The sequence below is a fragment of the Rhinatrema bivittatum genome, chromosome 10 (assembly GCF_901001135.1).
Source record: "Rhinatrema bivittatum chromosome 10, aRhiBiv1.1, whole genome shotgun sequence".
NCBI classification, from domain to species: Eukaryota; Metazoa; Chordata; class Amphibia; order Gymnophiona; family Rhinatrematidae; genus Rhinatrema; species Rhinatrema bivittatum.
In genome coordinates this window covers 84,918,353-84,945,866 of record NC_042624.1, presented here as the reverse complement: position 1 = coordinate 84,945,866, position 27,514 = coordinate 84,918,353, and the positions used below count along the sequence as shown (strand labels likewise).

The following is a 27,514-nucleotide window of genomic DNA, read 5'->3' as shown; positions in this document are numbered from 1 at the left end:
GTGTGCTGTTACCCGGGACAGGGTTACATTGGGGGAGAAAACTACACACATAGGCCTGGATTCATCATTCTCCGAAGAATGATGAATCCTGCGGAAACGGGGGGTGGGCCTGCGAAAGAACACGAACGTAATCTGTGAGCATTACTGGTGACAATTTTTTTTTTTTTTAAAGCTAAATTCTATGGTCGACCTTCCATCTTGACTGTGTGACAACAAATGATGTAAACTTTCTGCCATACGCTTTCTTGGAACCTGCTTTGTTCCGGCTGAGCAATAGGAAGATTTGAGACAGGAAGTACAGGGCATGCTCCTTACTCATCCTGCTTCAACACATGGCCATCCAAGATGCAGCAAGCAAGCATTCTTTTGCATTCTAAGAAATAGTCATATTATAATGCTATCTTGACAGGCATTCTGATCAGGACCTTCACTGTCATCATTTGGGCGCCATGCAGAGATGTCTATATTGTGCTTGTTAACCAGTATGACTGGACCAGAATATTGTTATATAAAACGTAATAAATAAAATAGATCATTTTTACTGTATGATGAGGAAAGAATAGGCTCTTTGTTTAAACCATAAATAACTTCTTTTTTAGAAAGGCCTAGATTTTTTCACATTTAATTATTCTTCTGTTTTCTCCATAAAGATAAAGGAATAACAAATTATTTTATTCACTGGGCTCAATTCATGCAACTTTGTAATTTAAAAACCATTTCTGGCAGAAATGTACTTGTCAGTTTCAGTAAATAAAAGTAATCATATCCTACCTAGCTCTGGAAAACTGAATAAACCTACTTTCTGTTTTCCACTAGCTGCTGCTCAGACTTAACAGTTTACTATCAGCTTCATTACAACATGCGCAGACATCATTATCTCTTTCCCAATATGCAGAGTCACTTTTCTAACCTCACCAACATCTGGAATGAGTGAAGGAAGCCCAATGACCATGTTGCAGCCAAGGAATCACTTGAACTAAGGGCAAGAATCCAAAAATCCTTGACCTTACTTTAATCACCACACTTGCCATTTAAATATGTTCAAAACCTCTTGAATGGCTCTAATCCATGGCAATTAATTGGGGAAAAAGCAAAAATAGGAGCAAAATATCATTCTTTATTTCTTGTGGAAACAATCATTGTCATAAGTTAAAAGGAAGTTAAAGACAATCTAAACAGAAGTTAAGGAAGGCAAACTTGTAAGGAGAAACATAATTCTCCATCATACCCCACTGCATATTTTTGCCTTGTCCTTATTGCCTTTTCAGCAGCACAGTGCATCAAGAAAAAATAATCTCTCACAATCAATACATGCCTCTTCTTTCCTACTCTGAAGTTTCTGTCTCCACTCTACTCCTCCTAAAACAGGATACCTTGAGAGCTCAGAACAAACTATTAAAGACAGGATAGAAGGATGGGAGAATGGGATGCTTATACGCTTCATTCAACACAGCCATCATAGGCCTTCACCACTGCATGACCTGAAACAAGCAGCAGGACAGAGTAAGTATGCTCCCCAGATAAGCCGGAGCTGGGATGTCACAGATGCAGTGTTCACATCCGCTTGAGACGGAGTAAGCGATATTCTTTGGGCAATGGTTGATACCTAGTGGGCAGTTTTAGGGTCCATGATAGCAGGGTTCTGGAAGGGGCCCTGTTGCTTGGCACTTGACTGAGGATTATCACTGCAAAGACTGGACTAAGTAATTTAGAAAGAAATATAAAATAAGGGGCCAGAGGGATCAAGATGGCGGCAGCATTTGGACCCATGGCGTAATCTCTCTGTGCTACTGTCTACATTTTCCCCATGCGTTGGCTCCCTCTTATCTGCAGTGCTGCTGAAATGGAAAGAGAAGGTGAGGAATTATCCCGAGTCTTGAGAATTTCCTAATGCCTTTGTATAGATCCATGGTGCAACCTCACCTTGAGTACTTGTGCAGTTCTGATATCTCCATCTCAAAAAAGACATAGGGGACACAGAAAAGGTACAGAGAAGGGTGACAAAAATAATAAAAGGGATGGAAAAGATCCCTTATGGAGAAAGGCTAAACAGCCCTTTAGCTTGGAGAAGAGATGACTGACAGGGATATGATTGAGATTTATAAAATCATGAATAGGGAATGTTTATTTATCCTTTCAAATAATACTAGGACTAGGGAACAGTTCATGAAACTAAAAACTGGAAAATGTAAAACGAATAGTGAAAAGTATTTTTTTTTACTTAGCACACAAGCAAGCTATGAAATCTATTGCCAGAGGATGTGGTCAAGGCAATTTAACATAGTGAGATTCAAAAGCAGATTGGTCAAGTTCCTGAAGGAAAAGCCCATAAATGGTTGTTAGCCAGGTTAGGTAGATTTGGGAAAGCCAGAGATTATCTTTGGAAGTAAAACAGATAGACTACTGGGGATCTGTCAAGAACTTGTGACCCAGACTGGTCACTGTCGGAGTCAAGATGCTGGGCTTGGTGGACCTTGGTCTGACCCAACATAGTACTTTCTATGTTCTTATGTCCTTAAGCAGCCTCTGATCATTCGCTGCTCCTTCTTTTAGTGTGCTTGTGTCTGTAGGCGGGTCTGAGGATGACAAGGCCCATCCAGAGTTTGAAGTCTGTCTTAGCACCAGTTCTCGAGATGTTCCTAGGGCCTCAGGGTCACAGACTGCAAAGCTGCACGGCATCCTCAAAACAACCAACGTGCTGCCATTTGAGTGACTAGTTGGGGTGCTACAGTAGGGTCATGTAGACCTTGTCTGCAGGTTCATCTTTGGTCCCCTTGGAGAAAATGCCAGGGATCTTCTGGAATATAATCACAAATAGTCCTAGAAGACGGAGGCATTAGCTCCCCCTGCTGGTCGTAGACTGAAATTGAGTTTAGTGAAGGTGACAGTAATTATATTGGCTTCCACCTGGACTGAGCTAGTTAAGCTGGAGAACTCTTTCTAAATGTTCTGCTGATATTGCCACTTTGACCTCTATGTCTGATTCTCAAGCTTTGTCACAAGGAAAAGCTGTATAAGATCTCACTAAGACAGTTTCTGAGTTGGAACTGAATTCAGGGAAAATCACTGCAGTGCTACTCAGAATCAGATGGCAATGCATTGCAAAATCCTTGGAAATAAGTGTAGACATCTAAACCTGAGATTTGTTAATCTTTCTAAGGTCACCTTATTTATTTTAAACATTTATAGCCCACCTATCACTAGTTGCAGGTGGATAACATTTACTACATAATAAGAATCCCGCTCACTACACTCAAATAGTATTTTACTGATGCACATTTGCAGGAAGCATTCCCTCTTTTGGGTAAAGTTTATTTTTTGACCCGTTTGGGTCTTTCTAATGAAAGCTTGGCCATGACAGCAATTTTGGAAAAGGACTGGGACAGAGCAACTGTTCTGGTGAGCTCTGTGTGTGAACAGAATGAAAGAGGATTTTTTTTTCATTTGCTTTTTCCTTCTAGAATTACTTTATTCCTAGGACAGCGGGTCTGGGTCTATCCAGATCTATGTAAGATAACTCAAGGTAGGCGTAAGAAATGTCTTGCAGTGCATTCAGAACTGCAAGAAGTCCGTGCAGAGTCCTTTGTTAGATTTTCTTGTAAATGTTTTGCAAAATGTAATGTGAGCTATTTTCTTGGAGCTGTCCCAACTGCAGTTATTCTTGAATGCAAATACGATCTCTAGCTCGTAAGTTTAGATTTGGAATACCTAGGCCTGTCAGATGATTAGCTGCTGACATCAGTTACTGTATATATTGCATAACTGCAGAAGTTATGTTTGGGAGAAACTGCTTTTTCCCATTTCCTGTAATACATGTCTCCAGGTGGTTTCCTGATTTTCTTCTTCACCCTCCCCCCCTTTTTGGTTCCATGAATGGATTATTTCTTCCTTTCTTTTTTATTTCCATTGAATATATTGCACTTTACAAGTATGATCTGTTCTCTGCACAATAATTATTCAAACATTTTAAAAAGGAGAAAAATGCCTGGGTAATTGTGAAGTAAAGGCTCATGGCACCAGATCCCAGCCCTAGTTCTGACTGAGCTGAAAGCCCCAAAACAAGGAAGAGAAAGAAACTAGCAGGTAGAAAATGAAAAAAACAAAAGCAAAAAAATCTATACAATTACAACACACAGACCATCTCATGTTCAAAGCAGCTAGCTAGTGACACCAAATCGGATCTAAAAGACTTCACAACCTGCCTTAGGACTGAGCTGAAGTACTGATTCACCAGTCAATCCTTCCGAAACGCTACCGCAGCACCTAAAAGTTCCATCACATCTGACTCCTGTGGGTCCCACGCCTCAGCCTCCACAGCCTTTTCTCCTCTGGTCATGCCACGTGACAATGGACAAGAAGTTGCGGAACATGTAACCCATCACAAACAATTTGCACACTTTGGCAGGAGTAGAGCGGAAAACCTCCAGTGTGGTCTAAACAGTGAAATCAGATTTTCAGGTGTAGAAATGCATGCTCAGTGATTGCCTGTGACAAATCAATGGCCACAACCAGAGCATCCTTCAGAGCCAAAAGATGCAGGTTATTACAAAGTGCCCTGTATACAAATACCAAAATAAATAAAAGTACAATCTTTGTGTGACCTCCTGTTTACCCTTCAACTCCAAACCAACCTCTTTCTGTGTTCTGATCCTCTATCTGAGATCTCCCTAGTAGACAAATGAAAAGTATCTTACAAATGTGCTCTCTTTGCCCTGTAAAGGTCAGGATCAGCAGGGATGACTAATCTTGAAGAGGGAAAGAAAACTTCATGATTTATTAGACATTTTTTTGTCTGGGGAATAGACTGCTTTTCCTACATTTTTAATACAGTTCTGACTACTTTGTGTATTCGTGTCTGATGACGCAGTTGCCAAAAAGACACATATGAAGCATTTCAAAGCTTTAACTGTGTTCCATGGAGATTTTTGGAGACTACTGACAGTACAGGCCTCACAATGACACCCAAAAAATAAAATGTATGTGTTTTACAACCCTCCACAGTACATTGGCTGGACTGCATAAAATAAATATGCTTTAACTCAAGGAACTGTTTTGAAAGTAAACATATGCTGGTGTTCATGCATGTTTAATGAAACAAATATCCTAATCTACATGAGAACAGCACCTGGAATCAATCAGGAGCCTATTAGTATTGTCTCTGTCTATGACGAATACTGTTGGCACGCACACAGTAGCATTTAAAAATAAGCATGAAAAACAACTATTAGGTACCCTATCAGCTACAACTACCAGATCTCACACATTTTCTGTCAAATGTTATAATTTTATTATCATCAATGTACTTAAGTGATTTCCTTATGACCACATGTTTGTGAGCTTAATGTCTATTAGAGATGTGCTTCGGGTAAAAATGTTGTGTCAGGCTTTGTTTTGGGGGCCCACCCCCACGGGAATTTCGTTTTTCACGTGGTTCGGGGGGGTTTTTTGAGGGGGGGCCCGATTTTCGGGTTAGTGCGCACTATTGGGAGTTAGTGCATGCTAACTCCCGATAGTGCACACTAACCTGGCAGAAATTGCCTAATTCGGAATGGTTCGGGAGAATCTCTATGCGGGTAGTGTTCAATACAATGAAGTCTGAAAGCAATACCCTGAAGAGAATAACCACTCCAGTTATTAAAGTTCTAATGCAATAGAAAACCAAATTTCACTTACGTTTTTCTTAATGAAGAACATTTTTAAATAAAAATCTTACCTCAGGTCCTGGAGGACCAGGTGGACCTTGAAGACCAAGCTCTCCAGTTTTCCCCTACATAATCATTGAATACAAGTTAAAACCCAGTTAATGGAGATCACAGTTTACAGAATTCTCAGACAAATACAGCCTGTTCGGGATGTCTGCAAGGCTGACAGCTATTTGATCTCTTAAAGGTTCACCGGTGAATTAGGGAACACTTCTGCAAGAACTATTATTGCGTTGGGGTTCCTAATGCACTAAAGAAATTCTTCTGTTTTCTGAAATCAATTTTGTTTTCATTGTAATATTTTGATAAGTACAACATATGATGACTTATGTATTTTGGATGAAAGATGATAATAGACCATCAAAGTGAAACATCTTCAAAATTATTCATGCTTTGGAAATTATTTGCAATGATAAAGAGAAAGGGAAGTATTCCAGTAAAACTTCATACAACTATGTTGTTGACCCACAGGAAAGTGATCAGAGCAAATCCTTGGATCAGCATATATAAATTAAAGCCTCTATAGCTGAATACCCAGTAACACCATTAATCTCCAGTATCACATCTGGTTTAATTTTAAGAATGTTAACAGATGTGTCTACAATTGTCTTGGCTGATAGCATATTCCATTCCAAAACATAATCATTTTCAGTCTAAAAGACGTTTTCCTTTTAATGAAGTCAAACATCCTTCTGTATAAGTTTAATAGGTTCTATCCATAGTTTTGATGTGAAAAGATACCCTACCAGTTCCAGAAACAGTTTGGATCATTCTTACATTCAAAATATTTTCATCTGAGTAAGTCAGTGTTTCTCAACCCTGTCCCAATGGCACATCTAACCAGTCTTCCTGTCAGGATATCAATAATGAATATGCTTGAGATAGGATTGTATACTTTGGGGACCCAGTGTATGCATTTCTATAATCAGGCATATTCATTATGGCTATCCAGAAAACCAAAGCGGTTAGGTGTGCCTTCAGGACTGTGTTGGAAAACTCTAAGGGGTAGATTTTAAAACTTGTGTGCGGGCGCAGATTTATTCGCGCAACCCGGCATGAACAAAGCTACGCCCGATTTTATAACATGCGCGCGCAGCCGCGCACAAGTTATAAAATCCAGGGTCGACGCACGCAAGGGGGTGCACAATTGTGCAACTTGTGCATGCCGGGCCGCTCAGCCTGCCTCCATTCCCTCCACCTCCCCCCCCCCGCACCTTCCCCTCCCTTCCCCTACCTAACCCGCCCCCCAGCCCTACCTAGAACCTCCCCCTTACCTTTGTTGAAGAAGTTACGCCTGCCTCCAGGTAGGCGTACCTTACGCGCACCGGCCAATGGCCGGCCCGCGATCCCGGGCACAGCGGCAAATGGCCTATGCAAAATAGGCTCGGCGGGCGCAGGGTTTTTTTTTTAAGGGTTACGCGCGTAACCCTTTTAAAATCCGCCCCTAAGTCAAGGAATTGCATATTAACTTCTGTCTTTGGGGGTCATTTACTAAGCATTTTTCCCATAGACACAGCAGGAAAAAAAACCATTAGTAAACAGGACACAATGTTTGCATTTTTCCTCAGCATGTTTCCAGTTCTAGCGTTTCATTGTATAATCAAAAGAAAAGATTAAGTACAGAGGATATACCTGGCCAATCCAAATCAAATTGTGAAGGATGAGTTTTATTTATTGCTGCTCATTAATCTGTAAATTGTGACAGGTATTGAAAAGTACCTGAATGTAATCTGCTTTGAAGTGCTGAAAAGCAGAATTAAAAAAAAAATGTAACCCTTACTGAAACCTGCACCCAGAAAAGTCAAAGGAAAGCTTATCATTAAAAGAGTAATTATCAAAGGCATTTCCCTGGGTAAAATGCTGCCTAACCCGTGGAAATGACCTGATATAAAATCACCTGACCGAGCAGAGGCCTTCCAAGAAACAGGGTACATAAGAATCTAAGAAGTACCATACTGGGTCAGACAGAAGCCAGTCCGGGTACAAGTACCCAGCAGATCCCATTAAGTAGGCATATTTCCTATTATTCACTCCTTGGGATAGCAGACTAATAAATGTTTATAGACTTTCCCTCCAGCAACTTGTCCACATCTCTTTTAAACCCCGCTCTGCTAGTAGCCTTGACCACATCCTCTGGCAACTGATTCCACAGTTTGATTGTGCACTGTGGGAAAAAGTGCTTTCTACAATTTGTTTTAAATCCTCTGGCTGTTAGTTTCATGGAGTGTCCCCTTGATTTAGCATTATTTCAAAGGGTAAATGACTATCCTTTATTTACCCGTTACACCCCACTCATGATTTTATAAACATCTATTGTATCCTCTCTCAGTCTTTTATTTTCCAAGCTGAAATCCTCCGTAACCTCTCATCATAGGGGAGCCATTCCATTCCCTTTATCGTTTTTGTTGCATGCCACTACACGTTTTCTAGTTCCAAGATGTCTTTTTTGAGACGGGGCAACCAAAACTGCACACAATACCATGGATCAATACAAAGGCAAAATTATATTTTCCGTGTTACGATCCATTCCCTTTTCAGATCGAGCCTAACATTCTATTTGCTTTCTCTTTGACAGCCACTGTACACTGAGCTGAGGATTTCAAGGTATTGTCCATAAGAATTCCAAGGTCCTTTCCTGGGTTGTCATGCCCAATACAGAACCCAGCGTTGTGTACCTGTGATTGGGATTATTTGTCTCCATGTGGATCAATTTCCACTTTTCCCACATTAGATTTCATCTGCCATTCAGATGCCCAGTCTCACTAGGTCCTTCTGCAGCTCCCCGCAATCCTCTGCTGTTTTAACAAGGTTGAATAATTTTCTGTTATCTGCAAATCTGATCACTTCACTTCACTTTTCTTTTTTTTTTAGATTATTTACGATTATGTTAAATAGCACAGGTCCCAGTACCAACCCCTGTGGTACTCCAGTAATGACCTTTCTCCACTTGGAAATCTGACCATTCAGTCTTGTCTTTTAACCAGTTACCAATCCACAGTAGTATACTGCTTCCTTTCCCATGATTTTGTGATCTCCTGAGCAGTTTTTCATGTGGAATTTTGTCAAATGCTTTCTGAAAATCCAAATAAACTATATCAACCTTTATCTACGTTTATTTACACCTTCAAAAAATGTAAGAGAAAAGTAAAGCAATACTTCCCTTTGCGAGGCCAAAGCTGACTCATGCTGATTAAGCCTCGTCTATCTATATGGCCAGTAGTTTTGTTTTTAAGAATGAGTTCTACCATTTTGCTTGGCATTGACATCAGGCCCACCAGTCTATAGTTTCCAGGATCACACCTGCAGCCCTTTTTAATCAGCTTCCTATTGGCTACCTTCCAGTCTTCATGCTTTAAATGATAGGTTATAGATTACTAGTATCAGATTTGCAATTTCATGTTTCAATTCTTTTAGAACTCTGGCGTGGATGCCATCTGATCCCAGCAATTTGTTACTGTTTAGTTTGCCAATCTGATCTATTTCATCCTCCATTAGGGTAGGGGAGGTGTTTGCACTTACACACATAATTTTGCATTCTCAAATCTATGTATGTAAAATGTTCCAAATAAATATATGCACACATAATAGTGGATGTAGTTGTGTATGGGTAGTTTTGGTGGAATAATTTTCAAAGTATTCTTGCATACATAAGTTTTCTTTGAAAATTGGTATAACTTAAGTGCATATTTACTGTTATATTTATGCAGGCTGTTTACGTTAACCTGAGAGGATGTGGAATAAGCTGAAATAGCCCAGGTGGATTTAAATGAACAGCAGACAATATGAATGACTTCAAATGACTTGAGTCAAATGCTAATAATAATTGGGCTGTGAACAGGAATAAAAGAATATACTTAGGTGTGTCCTTATGCAAATATCAGAAGTCTAAAAAATAAGACTGAGAAGCTAGAATATATGGTATTAAATGAAAACACATACATCTCAGAGACCTGGTGGAAAGATCATCACTAATGGGATATTGTAATATCAGGGTACAAAATATACTGAAATGAGAGCAGAGTGAACTTCTGGTAGAGTAGTACTATATGTTAAGGATGGCATTGTTTCAATAGGATAAAGGTTTTGCAGGAAGCATACTGCACTCTAGAATCTCTATTGATGCAAGTTTCATTTCTAATGGGTAAGAGTATAACAATGGGGGTATACTAGCGGCCATCTGACCAGGATGGTGAAGCAGGCTGTGAAATGTTAACAGAGTTTAGACAGCATAGTACAATGGAAGCAAAAATAATGGAAGATTTAAATTACCCCAATACTGACTGGGTGAATGTCTCCTCAGGGCATACTAGGGAGGTAAAGTTCCAGATGCCATAAATGATTCTTTCATTGATAGGGACCTTCATTTCCAGTTTTATTGTTTATTTTTCCCAGGAATTTATCAGGGTTTATTAAGACAAGAAGAAAAACAAGAAAAAATCATTTGAAAAAAATGACTCATTATTTTTCCGGGTAAATATCAAAGTTTACTTTTGGTGGACACAAACCAGGACCATAAAACATTATTAAGCAGACTCTTCCACCCACCTACTCAGCAGTATTCCCACCTCTACCCTCATCCCCTGTCTAACTGCCCCTCTCTCCCCCCACCTCCACCCTGATGAGAATCTTCCTTTCCTCCTCACTCCCCCACACTGCAACAGCATTCACCTTCACTGGTGGTGGCTGCAGGCTTTTCCTCTCTCCTTCAGCAGCATGCTTACTCCCCTGCTCTGCAGCATGCACGTCTGCTTTTGTGCAGGGTCAGGGAGCCTGCCAGGAAGTGCTTTTGGAAGACAGGGCCTGCTTCAAATGCATTTGCGGCACCAGACAGCAGGCACTGTAGCTGCTTAGGGGATGAGGAGGCGGGTCTCAAAACACGGCATGGGCGGCACTGTAGGGGGGTGGGATTTGAAACACAGTATTGACTTTGGCCTAACACTGGCTTCCAGCAGTGACTGGAGGTCTTGAAATGCTGTACCTGCAGTTCTGGAGCAGTTTTTTAATCCTAAAATTAGGGGGAATTTCAGTTTAAACCTATAGTCACCTTTGGAAAAATCCAGGAATTTATGGATAAAAATCGGTTTAAACTTAAAACAAAGGACCCTATTCATGGAACAGCTGGTCCTGGAACTGATGAACAGGGGAACTACTTTAGATCTGGTTCTCAGTGGAACACAGAACCTGTTGCAAAGGGTAAGGGTGGCAGTGTCACTTAGCAATAGTGACCATAATTCAATCAAATCTGACAAAATCATTGAAGGGAGAATAATAAATAAAAGTACCACAGTGGCTTTTAGCTTTGAAAAGGAACGCTATGATAAAATGAGGAAATTAATAAGAAGGAAACTAAAATGTGCAGGTGCGAGGGTTAAAAGTATGTATGAGGAATGGAGATTGTTTAAAAAAATGCCATCTTGGAAACCCAGTTAAAATGTATTTCACAAGTTAGAAAAGGTTAAAAAAGCACCAAAGACTTCCAATATTGCTAAATGGTGCTGTGAAAGAGGCTATCAGAGCCAAAAAGGTATCCTTTAAAAAAAAAATGGAAACAGGACCTAACCAGGGAAATAAAAAGGAACATATGAACTGACAAATGAGATGTAAACATTGAAAAGGAGGCCAAGAGAGAATCTGAAGAGAAACATGCCCGAGAGGCAGAGGCTAATAATAAAAACAGTTTCAAGTACTTTAAAGCAAGAAGCCTGTACGACAGTAAATTGGACCATTTAGAAGGACAATTTTCAAAGGAATTTCAACATCAAACATTCATAAGACAAGGGGACACGCCATGAAACTAACTGGTGGCAGATTTAAAACACACTTAAGAACATATAGGGCAGGATTTTAGTAGCTACGTGCGGGCGTAGATTTGTGTGCGCAACCCGGCGCACACAGATCTAAGCCCGATTTTATAACATGCGCGCGCAGCCACGCACATGTTATAAAATCCGGGATTGGCATGCGCAAGGGGGTGCACACTTGTGCAACTTGCGTGCGCAGAGCCCTAGGGGAGCCAATTTCCTCCGAAATTGGAGCGGCCTTGGAGGAAAGTTTCTTTCCGCCCCCCCCCACCTTCCCCTCCCTTCCCCTACCTAACCCGCCCCCCAGTCCTACCTAAATCACCCCCCTACCTTTATTTTCTAAGTCGTGCCTGCCTCCGGACAGGCGTAGGTTGCGCGCGCCGGCCAAGTGCCGGCGCGCGATCCCTCTGGCATGGCCGCTGTGCTGGAGGGCCTTGGCCCTGCCCCCAGTCCGCCCCGCCCACTCCCTGTCCCTTTTCTCAAGCCCCGGGACATACGCATGTCCTGGGGCTTGCGCGCATCGCTGGGTCTATGCAAAATAGGCTCGGCGCACGCAGGAGTGGATTTAAAAGGGTTACGCGCGTATATTACGCGTGTAACCCTTTTAAAATCCGCCCCATTTTTTTCAGTCCGTGTAAAATTAAGCTGCACAGTTTGCTGCTGGAAGATGAGATCAAGGCCACTAGTATAGCTGGATTTAACAAGAATGGCTTGGACAAGTTTCTGAAGGTCAGGTCTTTAACATTTGTTAGCCAGATAGAGGCAAATACCTCTTACTTCTGGGAGTGAGCAATAGGGAAGGGAATCTCCCCTTTAGGATTTGCCAGGTACTTCCAAGTCACCCTGACTGGCCACTATTGGAGCCAAGATGCCGGCCTTAATGGACCACTGGTCTCTAACCCAAAGAAAGATTTTTCGGTCGTTTCTATTTAAGGTCAGAATCTAGGCTGGGGGGCGGGTGGTTCCCTACTGAAAACAAATTAGCAAATCATTGAGCAGCAAACGTGCATCCATAGAACAGCAGCAGCCAATCGACGACTGCTTTCAGATTTGCATTTATTCTATCCTATTTCTTTTGCCCAAAAATGCTTGTATATTCTGTTACATCATTTTCATTTTGGACTTATGCATATGTAATTCCTGGCCATTTCATTTATATACATAAGAACACCGTTATATATTTAAAAAAAAACCAAAAAAAACAAAACAGGTTAAGGTCTGCTACTGAAGAGTGGTTAAGTGAAAAATATAATTTCAAAAATACTATACAGTATACATTATTAGGGAAGAGGTTAAGGGCTCTAGATACTGTAGAAGCAATTTGTTTGTACATTGGCAGTGAGGGGGAGATAAAAGACAGCATTTTTCTACACCATCCTTGTGTTTCACCCATACTGTAGTGGTGTTAGAGGACCTAGACACATATAAGAACCATTACTGGAAGTTACTTTAAAGAAAGATGGGTCAATTACAGAAACTTGATGGGAGAAAGACCATACGGCCTATCTAGTCTGCCCATCCACACCAACTGCTCAGTCCTACAATCCCTCCCACTCCCTCAGAAATCCCCTTGTGCTTGTCCTACGCTTTCTTAAATTCAGATGCTATAGCAAGACTGCCACTGGGCTACCAATGTTTTTCCAAAGGAAGGTTGCATGCCATTCCTCCCACAGGAAAGTTTGCAGTTCTCTGTTATCATAAAACACAATAAGAATAAAATAAAAGTCCAAACATACTAGAGGCCCTGGTTTTCCTCTGATTCCCGGTGGTCCTGGCAAACCAACAGCACCCTTTAAAAAATTAAATTGAACATGAACAGTAAAAACAGGCAATACTTTCTTCCACATAAACAACTGAACACTGATTATACAGGCAATTTAGCATTCAAAATTACGGAGCAACAAGTGAGGTTTGTGCTTTAAGTACTCAAGTAGTTAATAAATTGTAAGGGTACATATAAACCAATAACTGTCTAACACAAACAGCACTGCACTAGCTGGACAGGATAGCAGATCTCTGCATACTACAATAATATATTTTCAAATACATATTGCCCTTAAGTGGTACAAGTTTCTGATAGCAATTAGACATGCCACACCTGATCCTAGTTTACTTAAGATTCATAATAATTATTCATTCATTCTTTTATTCTACAGAATCTAAGGAACTTGATCGATGTGGATTACAAATCCACACCCATACTAATGGCTGACCTTGCTAACCAGAAGAAGACCAGAACGTTTTGCTGGTACTATTCTATTCTAGCAGAATACAAAAAACCAAGGTGGTAAATTTTCAAAGACTTAGGCCTTTAACCTGCTTAAGTCGGCCACATCTGGATATTTGGGATTTTAGTTGCTTGTAAGAACATGTAGATGTTCACATCACACGGACTTTTGGCCCATAGAAAAGAGGCATGCTTGGAAACTACACGTGTACATTTAATGTCCAAAAGAGAGTATGCATGCTGCTGACATGGCTAACCTATGCCATCATTTTGAAAGGGTTGTGTATGCACTTTTAGCCACATAAGCACCTGATATTCACACACAATGTAGGCGGGTTACACAGGCTTTAAAAATCGGCTCGTTTTAATGTGGGTCTAAAAGTACGCTAATTCCTTTACAGTTAGGAACATTCGCGAAAATTTACCCCAAGATGATTAAAATACGAATATTAATGCAAAATTCTGCCTTTATAACGTACCTTGTCTCCCGGATACCCCAACTCGCCTACTTCTCCTGAAATGCCTTGTTCACCCTAAATAACACATTATTATACACAGATAACACAGAGAAAGCTTAAAATAAAGCATTAAGACAAACAGTAATAGATTAGCAGTTTGTTAATTATCCCTTGTAACCCCATACACCATTGTCTCCACATGTACTGTGCAAAGTTTTGCACGTGAGCACCATATAAAAACAGAAATCGAGCAATACAGAAATGTGCTCAGCATTCAAAAAAGTCATTTTCCCCTTTTAAGTATTAAGAAATCAGACAATGTGATAAGTGGTTATCTGTAAATGGATCAAAAAGCAATTATTTACATTTTTCATTTCACAAATGTCACCTTGACTTCACAAAAAAAAACAACCCCCAAAAACCAAACAAAAAACATTTCAAAGTCATATCACTATGATAATGGAAATATTTAGATCACCTTATCACCTTTCATTCCAGGTTGTCCCACATTCCCTGACAGACCCTAACAAAAAAAAATAGAAAACAAAACAGGATTATCTGTAGCAGAATGATGACCCTTGAACAATATCCCATCCCTGCCCACCAACAGCATGTGAGGGAATACCTGAGGTCCAGGAATCCCTGATGGTCCACGCAGTCCTATAGGCCCAATGTCGCCCTATAAGACAGAAAAGGAGGAGACGGTGTTAAGTGATTAAAGCGCATAAGCTTTTGGGATATTCTATCAGGGTAATTTTCAAAGGAAAATGTAAATGTAAGATATTAATCACAGCAATTTTCAAAAACCCACTGACCGCCTTAAGTGCATTAAATGCGGGTAAAACCTATTTACAATTCAATAGCTTATATTGTAGCAATTTCCTAATTACTCTATAGTAATAGCAAGGGGTCCCTACACAAAGACGATTATAGGTATTTTGTTTCCTGCTGGGATCAGTATCATATAAGCAGTTAAGTTTCGGTGGCTGGGCTGAGATATATCCTTAACAGTGGGGACCAGAATAACTAGCAAAACTAGATGAGTAAACGGGTCTTTTTTTGTCATCATTTGCCATGTTACTATGAATACCTTGGAATGATTCCTACAATTTACTTTTCTAGATACTAAGTAATGGAATTGCCTGAATTTTCCTTGATGACAAATGACAATCTTCTTTCTCCAATTTCTGCCGAATCTCAGAGATTAATGAATATGAGCTTAAAGTTATCCAGCTAAAGGTAGCTGGACAACTTTAATATGGCGTAATGACCCGCTGGAGTTCATTAATAATATTGCCTTCTGTTTAACTCCTTTAGCTACGGAGGGATAAGTGGAGACTGTGGAGAAGCAGCATTTGGCACAAACCCTCCCTCTGAGGGTAATAAAAGCAATTTAAATCCGAATTAAAGACCTGGTTATTTAAACGTGCTTTTATAGATTATGAAACCACAGATCAGAACGCTAATAAGAGTGTGAAATGTTATAATTGAGCGGCAATCGATGAGTATACACATTGCTCTTAACTTCTCTGATGGGCTACCATTATTTTACTTTGTATTTTGTTTTTTTATTATGTTCTATTTTATTGTTTTATTATCATGTTTATTTTAATTTGATACCTGTTTTATGAGTTTCTATTGGTTCTTAGATTATCTCTTTTAACAGCTAATTTATTTCTTTTACTCTGTGTAGTTTTTTAGCTGTTACTATTTTATCAATTATTGTAATTTCCAAATGTGATGTAACTTTTTGTAAACCGATGTGAAGGTCCATCTGATACATCGGTATATAAATGCCAATAAACTAAACTAAACTAATAAAAGCAGCTCTCTACTGAGAGACTGGAGGCAGTGCTTGTGAGCTGTGGAGTTTGGGGAATTTTTCTGATTTGGATTTTGGGCCTACTCTGAGGTCTGAGGCAATCCCTGCCTGTCTCCCTGAGCAAGGTCGGGAAGGTGCCCTCCCAGTCCACTCACACTGGCTGGCTGCGTTTCTTTCCAGGGTTGTTTTGGGCTTTGCATTTTTCTTGGTATGAAGCCTGCGAAATCCCTGGGTGTTGCCTGGAGAGAGGTCACAGGGAAACCTTTTCTCTGGGTGGCCCAGAATAGGGAAGGCCTGCCCCTCTGCAACCCCCGAGAGGAAAGAGGAATAGCGGTGACTCTCTGCAGAGACCTTCTGGTGTTTGGTTGGAAGAGCCAGGAGGAAGAGTTTTACTGTCCCCTTCCTGACCTGAAGAAAGGAACATCAAGTGCTGGGTGTGCCAGGGTGGATCCCTTCAAGTGTGGGATTTGAGAGAGAGAGAGATCACGAGAGAGACTGGAGAACTGTGAGTAAGACCAAGCTGAGACCTACTGAAGCCCCTCAATTGGAGACTTCACTCCTGGGGAGAGAGGAAATTGGGACTCTGTGCAGAGACCATGTTATCCATTTTTGCCAGCTTAGAGGGTTTTCCTTCCTGCCCACACAAGGGAACCTCATTTTTCCAGGCCCTGGAGGGTGAGTCTTTACCCTGCCCTAGTAGTAAGAGACCTTTGCACAGACAGAGGAAAGACTAAACTGAAAAGACCAGCTGTGGAATTAAGCACTGTTTTGAACTGTGCCATCTACTCATCTGATTCACCCTCAATAAAGTTGCTTTTGGGCATTCAGACAGAGTCTCCTGTGTATTTTTGGCACATTGCAGCACTTACAGCAGTAACAGGATTATACCTCTCCCAGGGAAAAGATTTACAAAGGCACCCCTGTCACTTAAGGCCCAGAGGAAGATTTCCTTCTCACCAGGCCTTGGGAAAAAGAGTCCTGTAGGTGAGCTAGCCTGTGCGATCCAGCCCCCAGAATTACAAATTCTTTTATGGCCTCTGTGCTACATAGTAGCCACCCAAAACTAGGGTTACAATGGGGTATTCAGCAGGACATTTATCCTGATGAATATCCCTGATAATATACCTGGCTAAATTTAGTCAGATAAGTTATCCGTTTCTGTTTCCTTATATTGGTTTCAATAAGTACTGTAAAAGGTTAGTCTGCATAAAAACTGACAGCCAATCAGGGTCAGTGCTTCCATTAGGCAAACTAGGCAGTCACCTAGAGCGCCAAGATTTTAGGGGCAGCAAAATCCTGCTAGTGTGAGGTCTAGAGAGGTGCTGTATCAGAGCCAATACCATCAAAGAAGGGAGTGCTGGGATGGAGCCACTGCCACAAATAGTTAAGTTAGGGCAGAGGGAAGGAATGACCAAAGGTTCACACCTAGGGCACCAAATATGCTTGCACCAACCCTAGTTTTGGATTGAGAGTTGAACAATGTAGAAGGAATGGCACCTGGAAGAAATGTAAATGGTATCCAGACTGCATGATTTTGAGGACTCAGAGGTCCTCGGTTATCTGATGCTACATTTCCAAGAAAAGCTTTACTGGAACAGAGGGGTATGAATTGTTCAGAGGGATCAAAAACTGGACCCAGGTTTGGTTTGGGTCTGTTGCGTGGTTTTAGGCCGACGGCATTCTTGTTGTCGAGGTCTGTTTGGAAGTGGCTGCGCACACCAGGCCAGAAGAGGCCTAGATAAGTCCGATAGGGCTATCTGTCTGTGGAAGTACATTCATTTTTACATGAAGAAAGAACATCTGGACATAAAGGGCTGTTTGGGAGCCATCTAGAGAGATTGTACTGCTACATTCTGGCTTTTATCTGAGTGACTGTTTCTCTGAGCCACCTAAACAAGGGAGGTCTGCAAACTTCTCATGGACATCATCACCTACGCTGCTCTCTCTAAGCCACACCATATGCTGAGCCCTGATAGAGGCTGAGGAAGTACATGAAACAGAATCGAATGACTCAGACAGATTGGAGAAGGTGACGAATGCCTTCTTCTGCATCTAAAAGCGGTTGGGGATAATAACTACCATCATCAATAGGTTGTAGAAAATACTTTAGTTTCTGAATGCAGTCATGGAGATAGCGATGTAAGTGGTGAGCATGAAGCTTTGAATGACAAGATCTTTTCCTGGTGGTGAATTTGAGTGAATTTTTGCCTTTTTCGCTTTTTTAAAAGCAGATTCAACCAGTATGGATTGGTGTGGGATCTGAATGACGCTGAACCCTGGAGACTTTTACAATCTGTATTTGAGCTCAAGCTTCCTAGTTATAGGATTGCCCAAACAGGTATTTCCTGCATCCTCATATGTAAGAAGTTGAGGATGTTGTGGACTGGGAGGGCCACTGGTTCTGATGGGGTATCTAGAATTTGAAGATGACCAAATAGTTTTGAATTGGGTATCTATCTTTACTGATCTGGACACCAAGCATTGATCCCCCCCTTTTCCATACATTTGGAATACGTCAGGTCATCTGGGGCTGAGGTATGGTCTAGGGGGATCTGGAAGTGGGTCAGAAGGTTTACCTGTAGAATCTTCTTCTGAACCTAATGGTTTGGAGCTGCTTATCCATGACCCCAATGACAAACAGGGTAAACCAGGAGGTTCTTCCTGTTGCCTCTGGTTCACCACCTCTGACCAACTGCTGCCAGAGAGTAGTATTATGTGTTCACCCCTATAGGCAAGCTTGGGACTCTGGTCTGAGGAACGGCTGCATCAATAGTGGAGAGGAGAGGCTAGTTTCTTCCATCTCTTTGGTCGAAAAGGTAAAGAAACTTCTCAACAAAACTACAATTTGGTCAAGTGATTGATGTGTCCTCTGACCTGGAGTGAGTGGTGGAACATCCTCTTCAGAGACCACAATAGGTTGCTACATCTGAATGGGTGAATGAAACTATTGAACATACTGGCTTTGGTGTTTCCAAATGAAGACCCTCCTCCACTAACCTGGATGGAGTGAGGGCTCTTGTTATTGGAGGGGGCAGAGGTAATCTGACTCCTTCCGCTGCAGATCTAGGTTGGGCTACATATAATTGTGTTGGTAGAGCAGTCTGATGACTGGCTGTTGGGCTTGATGCATCGATAGCTTCAATAGAGTGGAATGCCGGGACACTTTGGAAGAACATGACTGATTGCTTTGATGGCTCTTTAGTAAGTCATGTCGAGAAATCTGGTGCAGAGCAAGGATGTTGTAAGTATCGACTGCATCAAGCATTCTTGTGATGTGCATCATGGGGTCATGTATCAGAGTACTGGATGCACTGTGCAGCCAGGGAAACCTCGAGGTGCATTGATGAAGCATGGACCATGCATACAGCCGACTTTGGTGTATCAAATATCTAATGCATCAGTGCATCAAGTGTCATGCACTGAATGAATCGGTCAAGTATATCAGAGGGAATTGCCTCAGGTGTCCCAATGAATTGTGCATCAACGCACCTTGTGTCAATGGCGCTGATGATGGTCACTTCGACGGTGCCATGCACTGCATTTTGAGTGTTTATGCTTCTTCGACGCAAACTATGATGATGCCAATGACTGATGCCACTTCTTTTTCCGATGCAGGTCAGCTGAAACTACTTGACCCCATGGGATCCTACTGACTCTTTTCCTGGTGAAGCAGATGATGCTGCACTGTGGGAAGATGATCTGATGACTCTCTGGAGAGATTTATATAGCTTCTCAATCCTAATTATTCTAGAATGTTGGAAATGTGGGGACATACGTCCACAGGTGTAACAATTCTTTTAGTCTTTGTTCCAGCCCGAGGCACTGACAGCACAATTCATGGCTGTCAGTGAGGGACTATCTTACCACAGATGCAATTTTTGAACCTGCTCACTACTGACTTTTTCTTCTGGCCAGACATATTGAGGAGACCTTTTGAAAAAAATGTTCCTTTTTTTTTTTTTTTTTTAAGATAGCACTGAAAAGTGCTGTTGTGGGTGCTGCAGAGGCAGACGGAAAATAGAAAAAGATACTTTTGAGGAAGAATATTGAATCCAATTATTTCAGGGAAAAATTAATAGAGTCTGAGTATACGTCTGTGCTTGTGCCCAGACAAAATATGACTGAGAAGGTCCATGAGACAACACCCCCGTGGGAACTCCCACACATGCTCAGAGCTGAAAGCTTTACTAGCTAGGAGAGACAAGTCCGTTCAGTGCCACTGGATGACATCACATAGATGGAATGGCTAATTCAGTCTACTTATCAATGGAAAAAAATTGCATCTCATCTTTGTACAACAGTAGATGACAGAAAAGGACTAATGAGGCCACCTAGTCTGCCCAGTTTCTTTTAAATTAGTTGACTTGTAGGAATAAAACAGAAAAAGATTGTTTAGTGGGACAGGAGATTAGTATAAACACCACTGAAGTCTGGAGAAAACAATTCATCATTATAGCGCATGTAAGAACAATGAAGTATTGTGGCTATCTTCCATATAGAAACTTGGATCTTGTGCAGTTGCGACGGCTTTCACAGAACCAACATGAAAAATATCCAAAGCTGATATTGCTCCCAAGTTCTTCAGACCACACAAACATTCAGGTCTGAAGAGCTCAGGGACAATGTCAGCTACAATTTGCACGTTGATCAAATGAAAGGAAAGAATCCATTTTTTTCTAGGACCAGTATGACTAAAGGAATTCCGAATTTGGAAAAATGAAACAAAAATAAATACACTAAAGTTGATATTCAGTGAACCAGGGAGCAGAAAATTTGCCCAAGTAACTTAATCCGGATATTTAGAGGAACTTTGCTACATAAGTTTGTCACTTAATATACACAGCTAATTATGTGACAGCAATTTTTCTGGCCAAACCTACCCAGCAAATGTTATCTGGTTAGGACTAAAATATCAGTGCTAATGAGATACATTTTAGCCACAGCTCAGGAATGCCCCTCTGCATCTGACAAAACTTTAGCCAGGTGAGAAATTTCACTAGGGCCAGGAAATTCAAATCTCTTAAAAGTTAGCCAGACAAACCTTTTTATATATCAGCCTCGGTCACTTTTGCAGCAGTGTTACATGGTGTATGCATGTCAGCTTGTATGATAAGTGCACTTTGTCACTGAGCTGTGCTGGATCCAAACCATGCAGTAAAGCTGTGGGAATGTTCTTTTTCCTTTTGAGGGCTTATTTAAATCACTTGCCTTCCAGGCATATACAATTCCTTTTGTGTGATCAAGGTAGGCCTGCTTTATGGCCTGCTCACTGGTGTCTTTTTTTTTTTTTTAAGTTGGTGAAATAAAGAGAAATCAAATGTTACTCAGGTACCTTTCCAGACTCCGTGGAAAACCTTATTAGCTTGATTTACAAACTATCTAATTGGTTTTATTTGCAAAGAAACAAGTTTGAACAACTCCCTTTCTATCACGTTATCTGCTGCTGCTGGACATCCCTTCAAGTGCAGGAAGCTTTCTAAAAGCTTATTCATTTTCAGTAGCAGGAAAACTTGGCCCCTAATACATAACAACAAGTCCATTTTTTTTGGCAACACCAGTCCAGGTCTTCAGTGGACGCTATGGCCTGGAAGCCCTGTTTTGGCATTTGCTCAATGTCCTTTTGTCTAGAAGCAAGCAGGCTGTTCCATGCTGACTTTTTGGAAATGTGCAAATGGCAAAGCTCTAGAGGGGATTCAAAAGCCAGCTGGACTGCTCCCAGGTTGGGAAAAGAGAGAGAATGATTTTGTTCTTCCTCAGAGCTTTATATTTTGAGAGGAGCATGCATCACTTGACTGGCAGAAAAAAAAAAAAAAAAAGATTTACAAGAATTCCTGACAAAAGTGCTTTTAAATGCTTAACTCCAAGCAAGAAATGGCTTTAAAACATTAAAAAAAAACAAAAAAACAAAACCAACTTTTAAAAATGCTGCTGGACAGCAAGAAATGGAAAAAAAGATTTGTTTGGGCATTTTGAAATCTTCCGAAAACTAACACCAAAACCGTTTCGGGTTATATGACCGTCCAGCCGAAGACCCCAGTCATGCTGCCCGAGCAGTGGCTAGCAGGAATCAATGAACAAGGCGAGATCAGTCCACATGGAGAGCACGCCTGCAACACTTTCCCACAGCATGGAACTATTATAAAGATGTTATCCTGCCGTGGCTTCAAGTAAAATGCCAGTTTATTCCATGATCCTTCCTTTCCCAGTGTAAGCTTTATTACCTCTCTATCAATGGCAGAAGAAGAACAAGGAAGACTATAAAAGTGGGGGGGGGGGGGGGGGGGGGGGGGAACTGGGCAGGCGGACTGGAAGCACTAACTCTATAATTTACAGTCTGATCTTTTCAAAATCAACACATTTTACAAGTTGAGTTTGTTATATAAAAAAAAAAAAAAAGTGAGTGTGATACCTAATTGTAAATGGAGGACATAAGAAACTTATCTGTGAGCCAGCAACGCTTCGACTGGGGCAATCAGTCGGTCTACAAAACATTTGTTTAAGTGGGTTGCTTAATTTATATCTTGCTTATTGGTCTGAGATTTATAACAGCTACATATTCATGATTTGGGAGGGAAACAGCCAGATTAACACATTTTTAATTACCTGTGAACAGCCATTTCTCTACAGAAAGGTCCACACATTTTAAAGGATCCTATTCAGCAGACCTGTCTCCGATTCTCATGCCAGAGAAACTCACCCACCAGCTTCCCTGTGCTGAATTGTTCATTTTACACAGATTCAGCCAAGAAGATAAAAGCCATGTAACAAAAAAAACCCCCACCAAAACAAACTTGTTTTTCACAGCCAACAAAATGGCCTTCCCATCTGTGGAAAGAGGAGAATGCACGGCTCTTTTTTTTTTTTTTAATATTTAACAATCATTTGATTTGCTGCAATGGAATATCAATCCTGGACCCAGCTCATAGAGACATGGAATATGCTGGGAGTCAAAGATTATAGTTTGCCCATTTTCTCTTCCTGAAGCAATAACACTGACCCTGCTCGACTTCACCCTTGGCTCCTCTGCAACTCAGCATTCGCCTCTGCCTAGCACATGTTCTCTTAAATTCTGATACTCTTAATACCGTCACCGCTTTCATTGTTTCATTGGTGGGGGGGGTGTCAGTTCCAAGCATCCATCACTTTACTGGGGAAAAAAGGATTTCCTTACATTCATTCCTGAGTCTATCCCCTTTCAGTATCATACCACGACCTCTTTTCGTGGATTCTCGTACTAAAAATGCTGAAATCTATTTAGTCTTTTCTGGTGACAACGTTCACCTCTGTGAGGAACATACATGGATCAGAAAGGCTTGAATCTGCATCAACAGCTATCGGCTGTGAGCTAGAAGTCAAGAGGTAAATGTGTTTCACGGTAAATTCAGCATTTAAGGTAAGTTCTTACAATATCAAGACTCACTTTATTTTATTTATTTATTTAGAATTTTTATATACCGAATTTCCTGTTAGGAAACAAATCAATCCGGTTTACAGGTAACAGCAAAAATGCCTCGGGACGGGAAACAGTGCCCTTGGCTTTACAAGAAACATATTAAACAAGGCTTTACATATTAAACAAGGCTTTACAAGAAACATATTAAACAAGGCTTTACATGTAACATAATGAAACAGTACCTATTCGAAGAATCAACAAAAGGCTTTGCATGTAACATAATGAAACAGTGACTATTCGAAGAATCAACAAAAGGTAGCTTCTCTACTTAAATGATGTCACAATACAATAAACATGTATAGAAGATTAAAAAGCGGAGGCAGATTGTGTAATGTAGTTTTTTGGGTGGTGAAGTCTGGAAACACATAATAATAATATAATAACATTGTATAATATACAAGTGATCCAGTTATCATAGGGTGACCTAAGTCATAGCGTAACATAGAGCATAAACAATGGTGAGATGAAGTGACATAAGGTATGAAGTAACATAAGGCATAAACATTAGTGTCTTAGGATGATATAAGTCATAGAGTAAAATGAGGCCGTCATAACTTAATGTAAGGGGGGGGTAAGTGGATAAGGGTCGAAGATGGGAGGTGGAGGAGAGAAGACAGCGAGGGTTTAGTTCCTTATGTGTCTGTGAAAGCTTGACTAAAGAGCCAGGTTTTTAGCTTTTTTTTGAAAACAGGATGGCTTGGTTCTAGTCTTAAGTCTGGGGGGAGAGTGTTCCAATGGTGAGGTCCAGCAGTAGATAGAGCTCGTTTCCTTCGTGAAGTTTTTGCGGTTGGGGCATACAGTGTACCCTTGTATGCGCTTCTGATGGGTCGAGAGGAGGTATGAGGTCGAAGTTGCATCTTTAAATTGATGGGCGAGATGTTGTGAATTGATTTATGAATGATGGTTAGTATTTTGAAAAGGATCCTGTATTTGATGGGAAGCCAGTGTAGGTTATGGAGTATGGGTGTTATGTGTTCCCTTTTGTTAGAGTTAGTGAGAATTCTGGCTGCGGCATTCTGGACCATCTGTAGGGGTTTGATAGAGTTGAGAGGAAGACCGAGTAAGAGAGAGTTGCAATAATCAATCTTTGTAAGAACAATTGCTTGAAGTACAAGGCAGAAGTCGTTGAAGTGAAGGAGGGGTTTAAGTTTTTTTAGGACTTGCAATTTGTAAAAGCAGTCCTTAGTCGTGGTGTTTATAAATGTTTTTAAGTTTAGTTTATTGTCCAGCCAGGCTCCTAAATTCCTGACGACAGGTGAGAAGTTGATATTAGGACATGTGGTCAGGGAGACCACATGTCAGTCAAAGACATTCATTTTTCACATGTCATTGACTGAATGTCTTTGACTGACCACATGTCAGTCAAAGACATTCATTTTTCATGTGGTCAGGGAGACCACTTGTCAGTCAAAGACATTCATTTTTCAGGGCAGACAAAACCTTTGTAAGGAGATGATTTTTCCATAAGGAAAAGAAATGTGAGGTTCCATGGAGCTGTTGATTAATACAGGAACAGAGAAAGACCTCTCGGCCTCTTGCTAGTTGCCTTATAAGACGCCGTCCTCTAATCTCCCTTACCTTCACCTTCACCCTCTGTAGCTGCCCGAAGCTTGCTGCAATTCTAGCACTACATTGGTTCACCTCTGCTGCTAAACTGCTACTATTTCACAGCTCTTCCCGTACAGGGGTCACTCAGGGCAATGCCCATCCTGTTTTATTTATTTAATGGGTGTACGCAAGCTCCCTGCATTTGCTACAGGAACAGATGTATGGATTTATATCAAGCATCCAAGAAGGCATTTCCATCGGTGCAATGAGAATGTGAAGGACAGAAAGCAGAGGAGAAATCAGCAAAACTATACTCACTCTTAGCCCAGGAAATCCAGCAGGACCACCGCCACCTACAGTTCCCTTTTAAAACAATATTTGGTTAGGAAAGAGGTTTGCATGATAATGATTTTAAAATAAAACCTGATCTGACAATCGGTTGGAAGGCTTTATTTTCCCAGGCACTGCAGGTGCTTATCTGAAATGTGCATAAGATAAACCACATAAGTGCCTACCTAGTTAGAGAATAAGTTTTACATTCTACAGCGATTCCCCAGCAACTTGAAGTTGTATAACTCCTTTTTTTTCAGACCTTCCCTCAAGAAAGGGGTGCACCTTCGGGTGCTGCTGAAGCTGACAAAACTCATCACGGCCCTGATGGCTCTTCAGGAATGGGGCTGAGTCAATGCTTCTAGGTTCTTAAGGACCCAGTTAACGGTCCAGCAAATAAAACTCTTCACACACCAGATTGTCATTCCAAGCAAATGCAAATTTACTGATCAAACCATAAAAAGTAGTTGAAATAATAGCAAAATTCTTGTTCCAAAATTACAAAAACACAGATGACAATGTTCTCCCTTGCAAACAAAACTTCCCTGGGAACAGATATGGGATCTTCTGTTACTCCAACAGACTGTCCCCTTGCATCTACAGTAGGGGCAGCAGCTCAGGATGGCCTCCCTTTCCTTTGATTGTGGTAGAAGCACACCACTAGTTGCAATTAAGGTCCTACTGGAAAACAGAAACACAGATGCTTTTTCCAGGGTCACTGGATTAGCAGGACCCTTTGCCTTCTCAGTGATCAGAAAAGCTTGCCACGCCCACTCCTTGCAAAGTGCAGGTCAATAAGCAAACTGCCTCTCCCTTCCATTTCACGTCTTATTGCTCCTCCTCACAGCTCCGCCTAAAAAATTCGAGTTTGGACACTTATATAATAGTGTAAAACCCCTCCCACTTTGGATAGGTTGTACACATGTAGGCCCTTTGGCTATGAGGTTCCCATTAATATTGAGAGCACATATTTTGTGCCGGCAGCCACAGGGTGGTAAAGTCAGTTCATCTTGCCCGCTACCCCCCAGCAAAGAAAGGGGGTGAGCTCATGACTGCTTTGCTGCTACTCTCACTAATGGATGCCATGGGCAGCCGGAGCCTTGCATTCAAGGTAAAAGAACGGAGCCTAAAGCCCATCCATCTGTACAGTCAAGTAGGTAACTTTTTAGGCAACAAACATTCACTTGACCTATCATCAGCTGTCATTTTACCAATGTAAATTGCTCTCACTGATCAAATGATACGTTTCTGAGAATGAAGAGACCAAAAAGCGGGACAAGCAGATGCTCAGATACGAGATTTGCATACATAAAAAAAACCAAAGGGGGTGTTATTCAATACACAATAAAAAATACCCAGGGGACATCATTCAGTACAAGATAAAAAAAATATACAGGGGGCATCAACACCAGGTAAAAAATACAGGGGATGTCATTCAACACAGGATAAAAAAAATAAAGGATCCGTGCCTTCCTGGCATTAAGTACTGTAGGAAAGCTCATGCAAAATCATCTTTGTGGCAAAACTTTAATCCTCTTAAACACGAAGGAATCATAAAATACATACAATAATTCTATTACAAATATCTTTAATTGATGGGGATAATAATTTTAAACTATTCCATAATCAATAGCAATCAGAATACAATGGAATTACATACAATAGATATGTTATCAATGCTAATCATATATATACACTTATAAAAACAACACTCATATGTATTCATGTGTACTCACACACAAAAACAACTTCTAGCTAACTAATATAGTGCAAACAATTCATATAACATATCAAATGTATGTGATTTCATTGTATTCTGATTGCTTTTGATTATGGAATATTTTTAAATTATTGTGACCATCAATTAACGATATTTGTAATATAAGTATTGTATTTTATGATTCCTTCATGTTTAAGATAATAGAGTTTTGGAATCAAGGTCTTCTACCTTTGTTGGTGTATAACTTTAATCTTGACATGTGACTGTATTAATAAGTAGTTGCCAGGTGAGCTTTCAGTCAGAACCTAGGTCTGACTAGGTTCTGGCTGAAAATGTATGTAGAGCTAAGGTGGAGCTCAGATTCATTAAGGCTTTTCTCCCATTTTGGGTCTATGGGAAAACCCCCATAGTGAATCAGGTCCTTAAGCTGGCTAAAATGTAGCTGACAGGGCA

General features: G+C 40.8%; 1 protein-coding gene across 2 annotated transcripts in view; it reads right to left on the bottom strand.

Moving 5' to 3' along the window:
* The window catches only part of COL24A1 (collagen type XXIV alpha 1 chain), a 554,101-nt gene that overhangs the window by 305,799 nt on the left and 220,788 nt on the right, over positions 1-27,514 (bottom strand). For both annotated transcript variants that reach the window (XM_029618163.1, XM_029618164.1), the window contains exons 14-19: positions 25,330-25,374; positions 14,814-14,867; positions 14,667-14,711; positions 14,210-14,263; positions 13,240-13,293; positions 5,714-5,767 (exon numbers count right to left, since the gene is read on the bottom strand). In XM_029618163.1, coding sequence (XP_029474023.1) covers positions 5,714-5,767; positions 13,240-13,293; positions 14,210-14,263; positions 14,667-14,711; positions 14,814-14,867; positions 25,330-25,374 — 306 coding nt within the window. The remainder of the gene's footprint in view (positions 1-5,713; positions 5,768-13,239; positions 13,294-14,209; positions 14,264-14,666; positions 14,712-14,813; positions 14,868-25,329; positions 25,375-27,514) is intronic.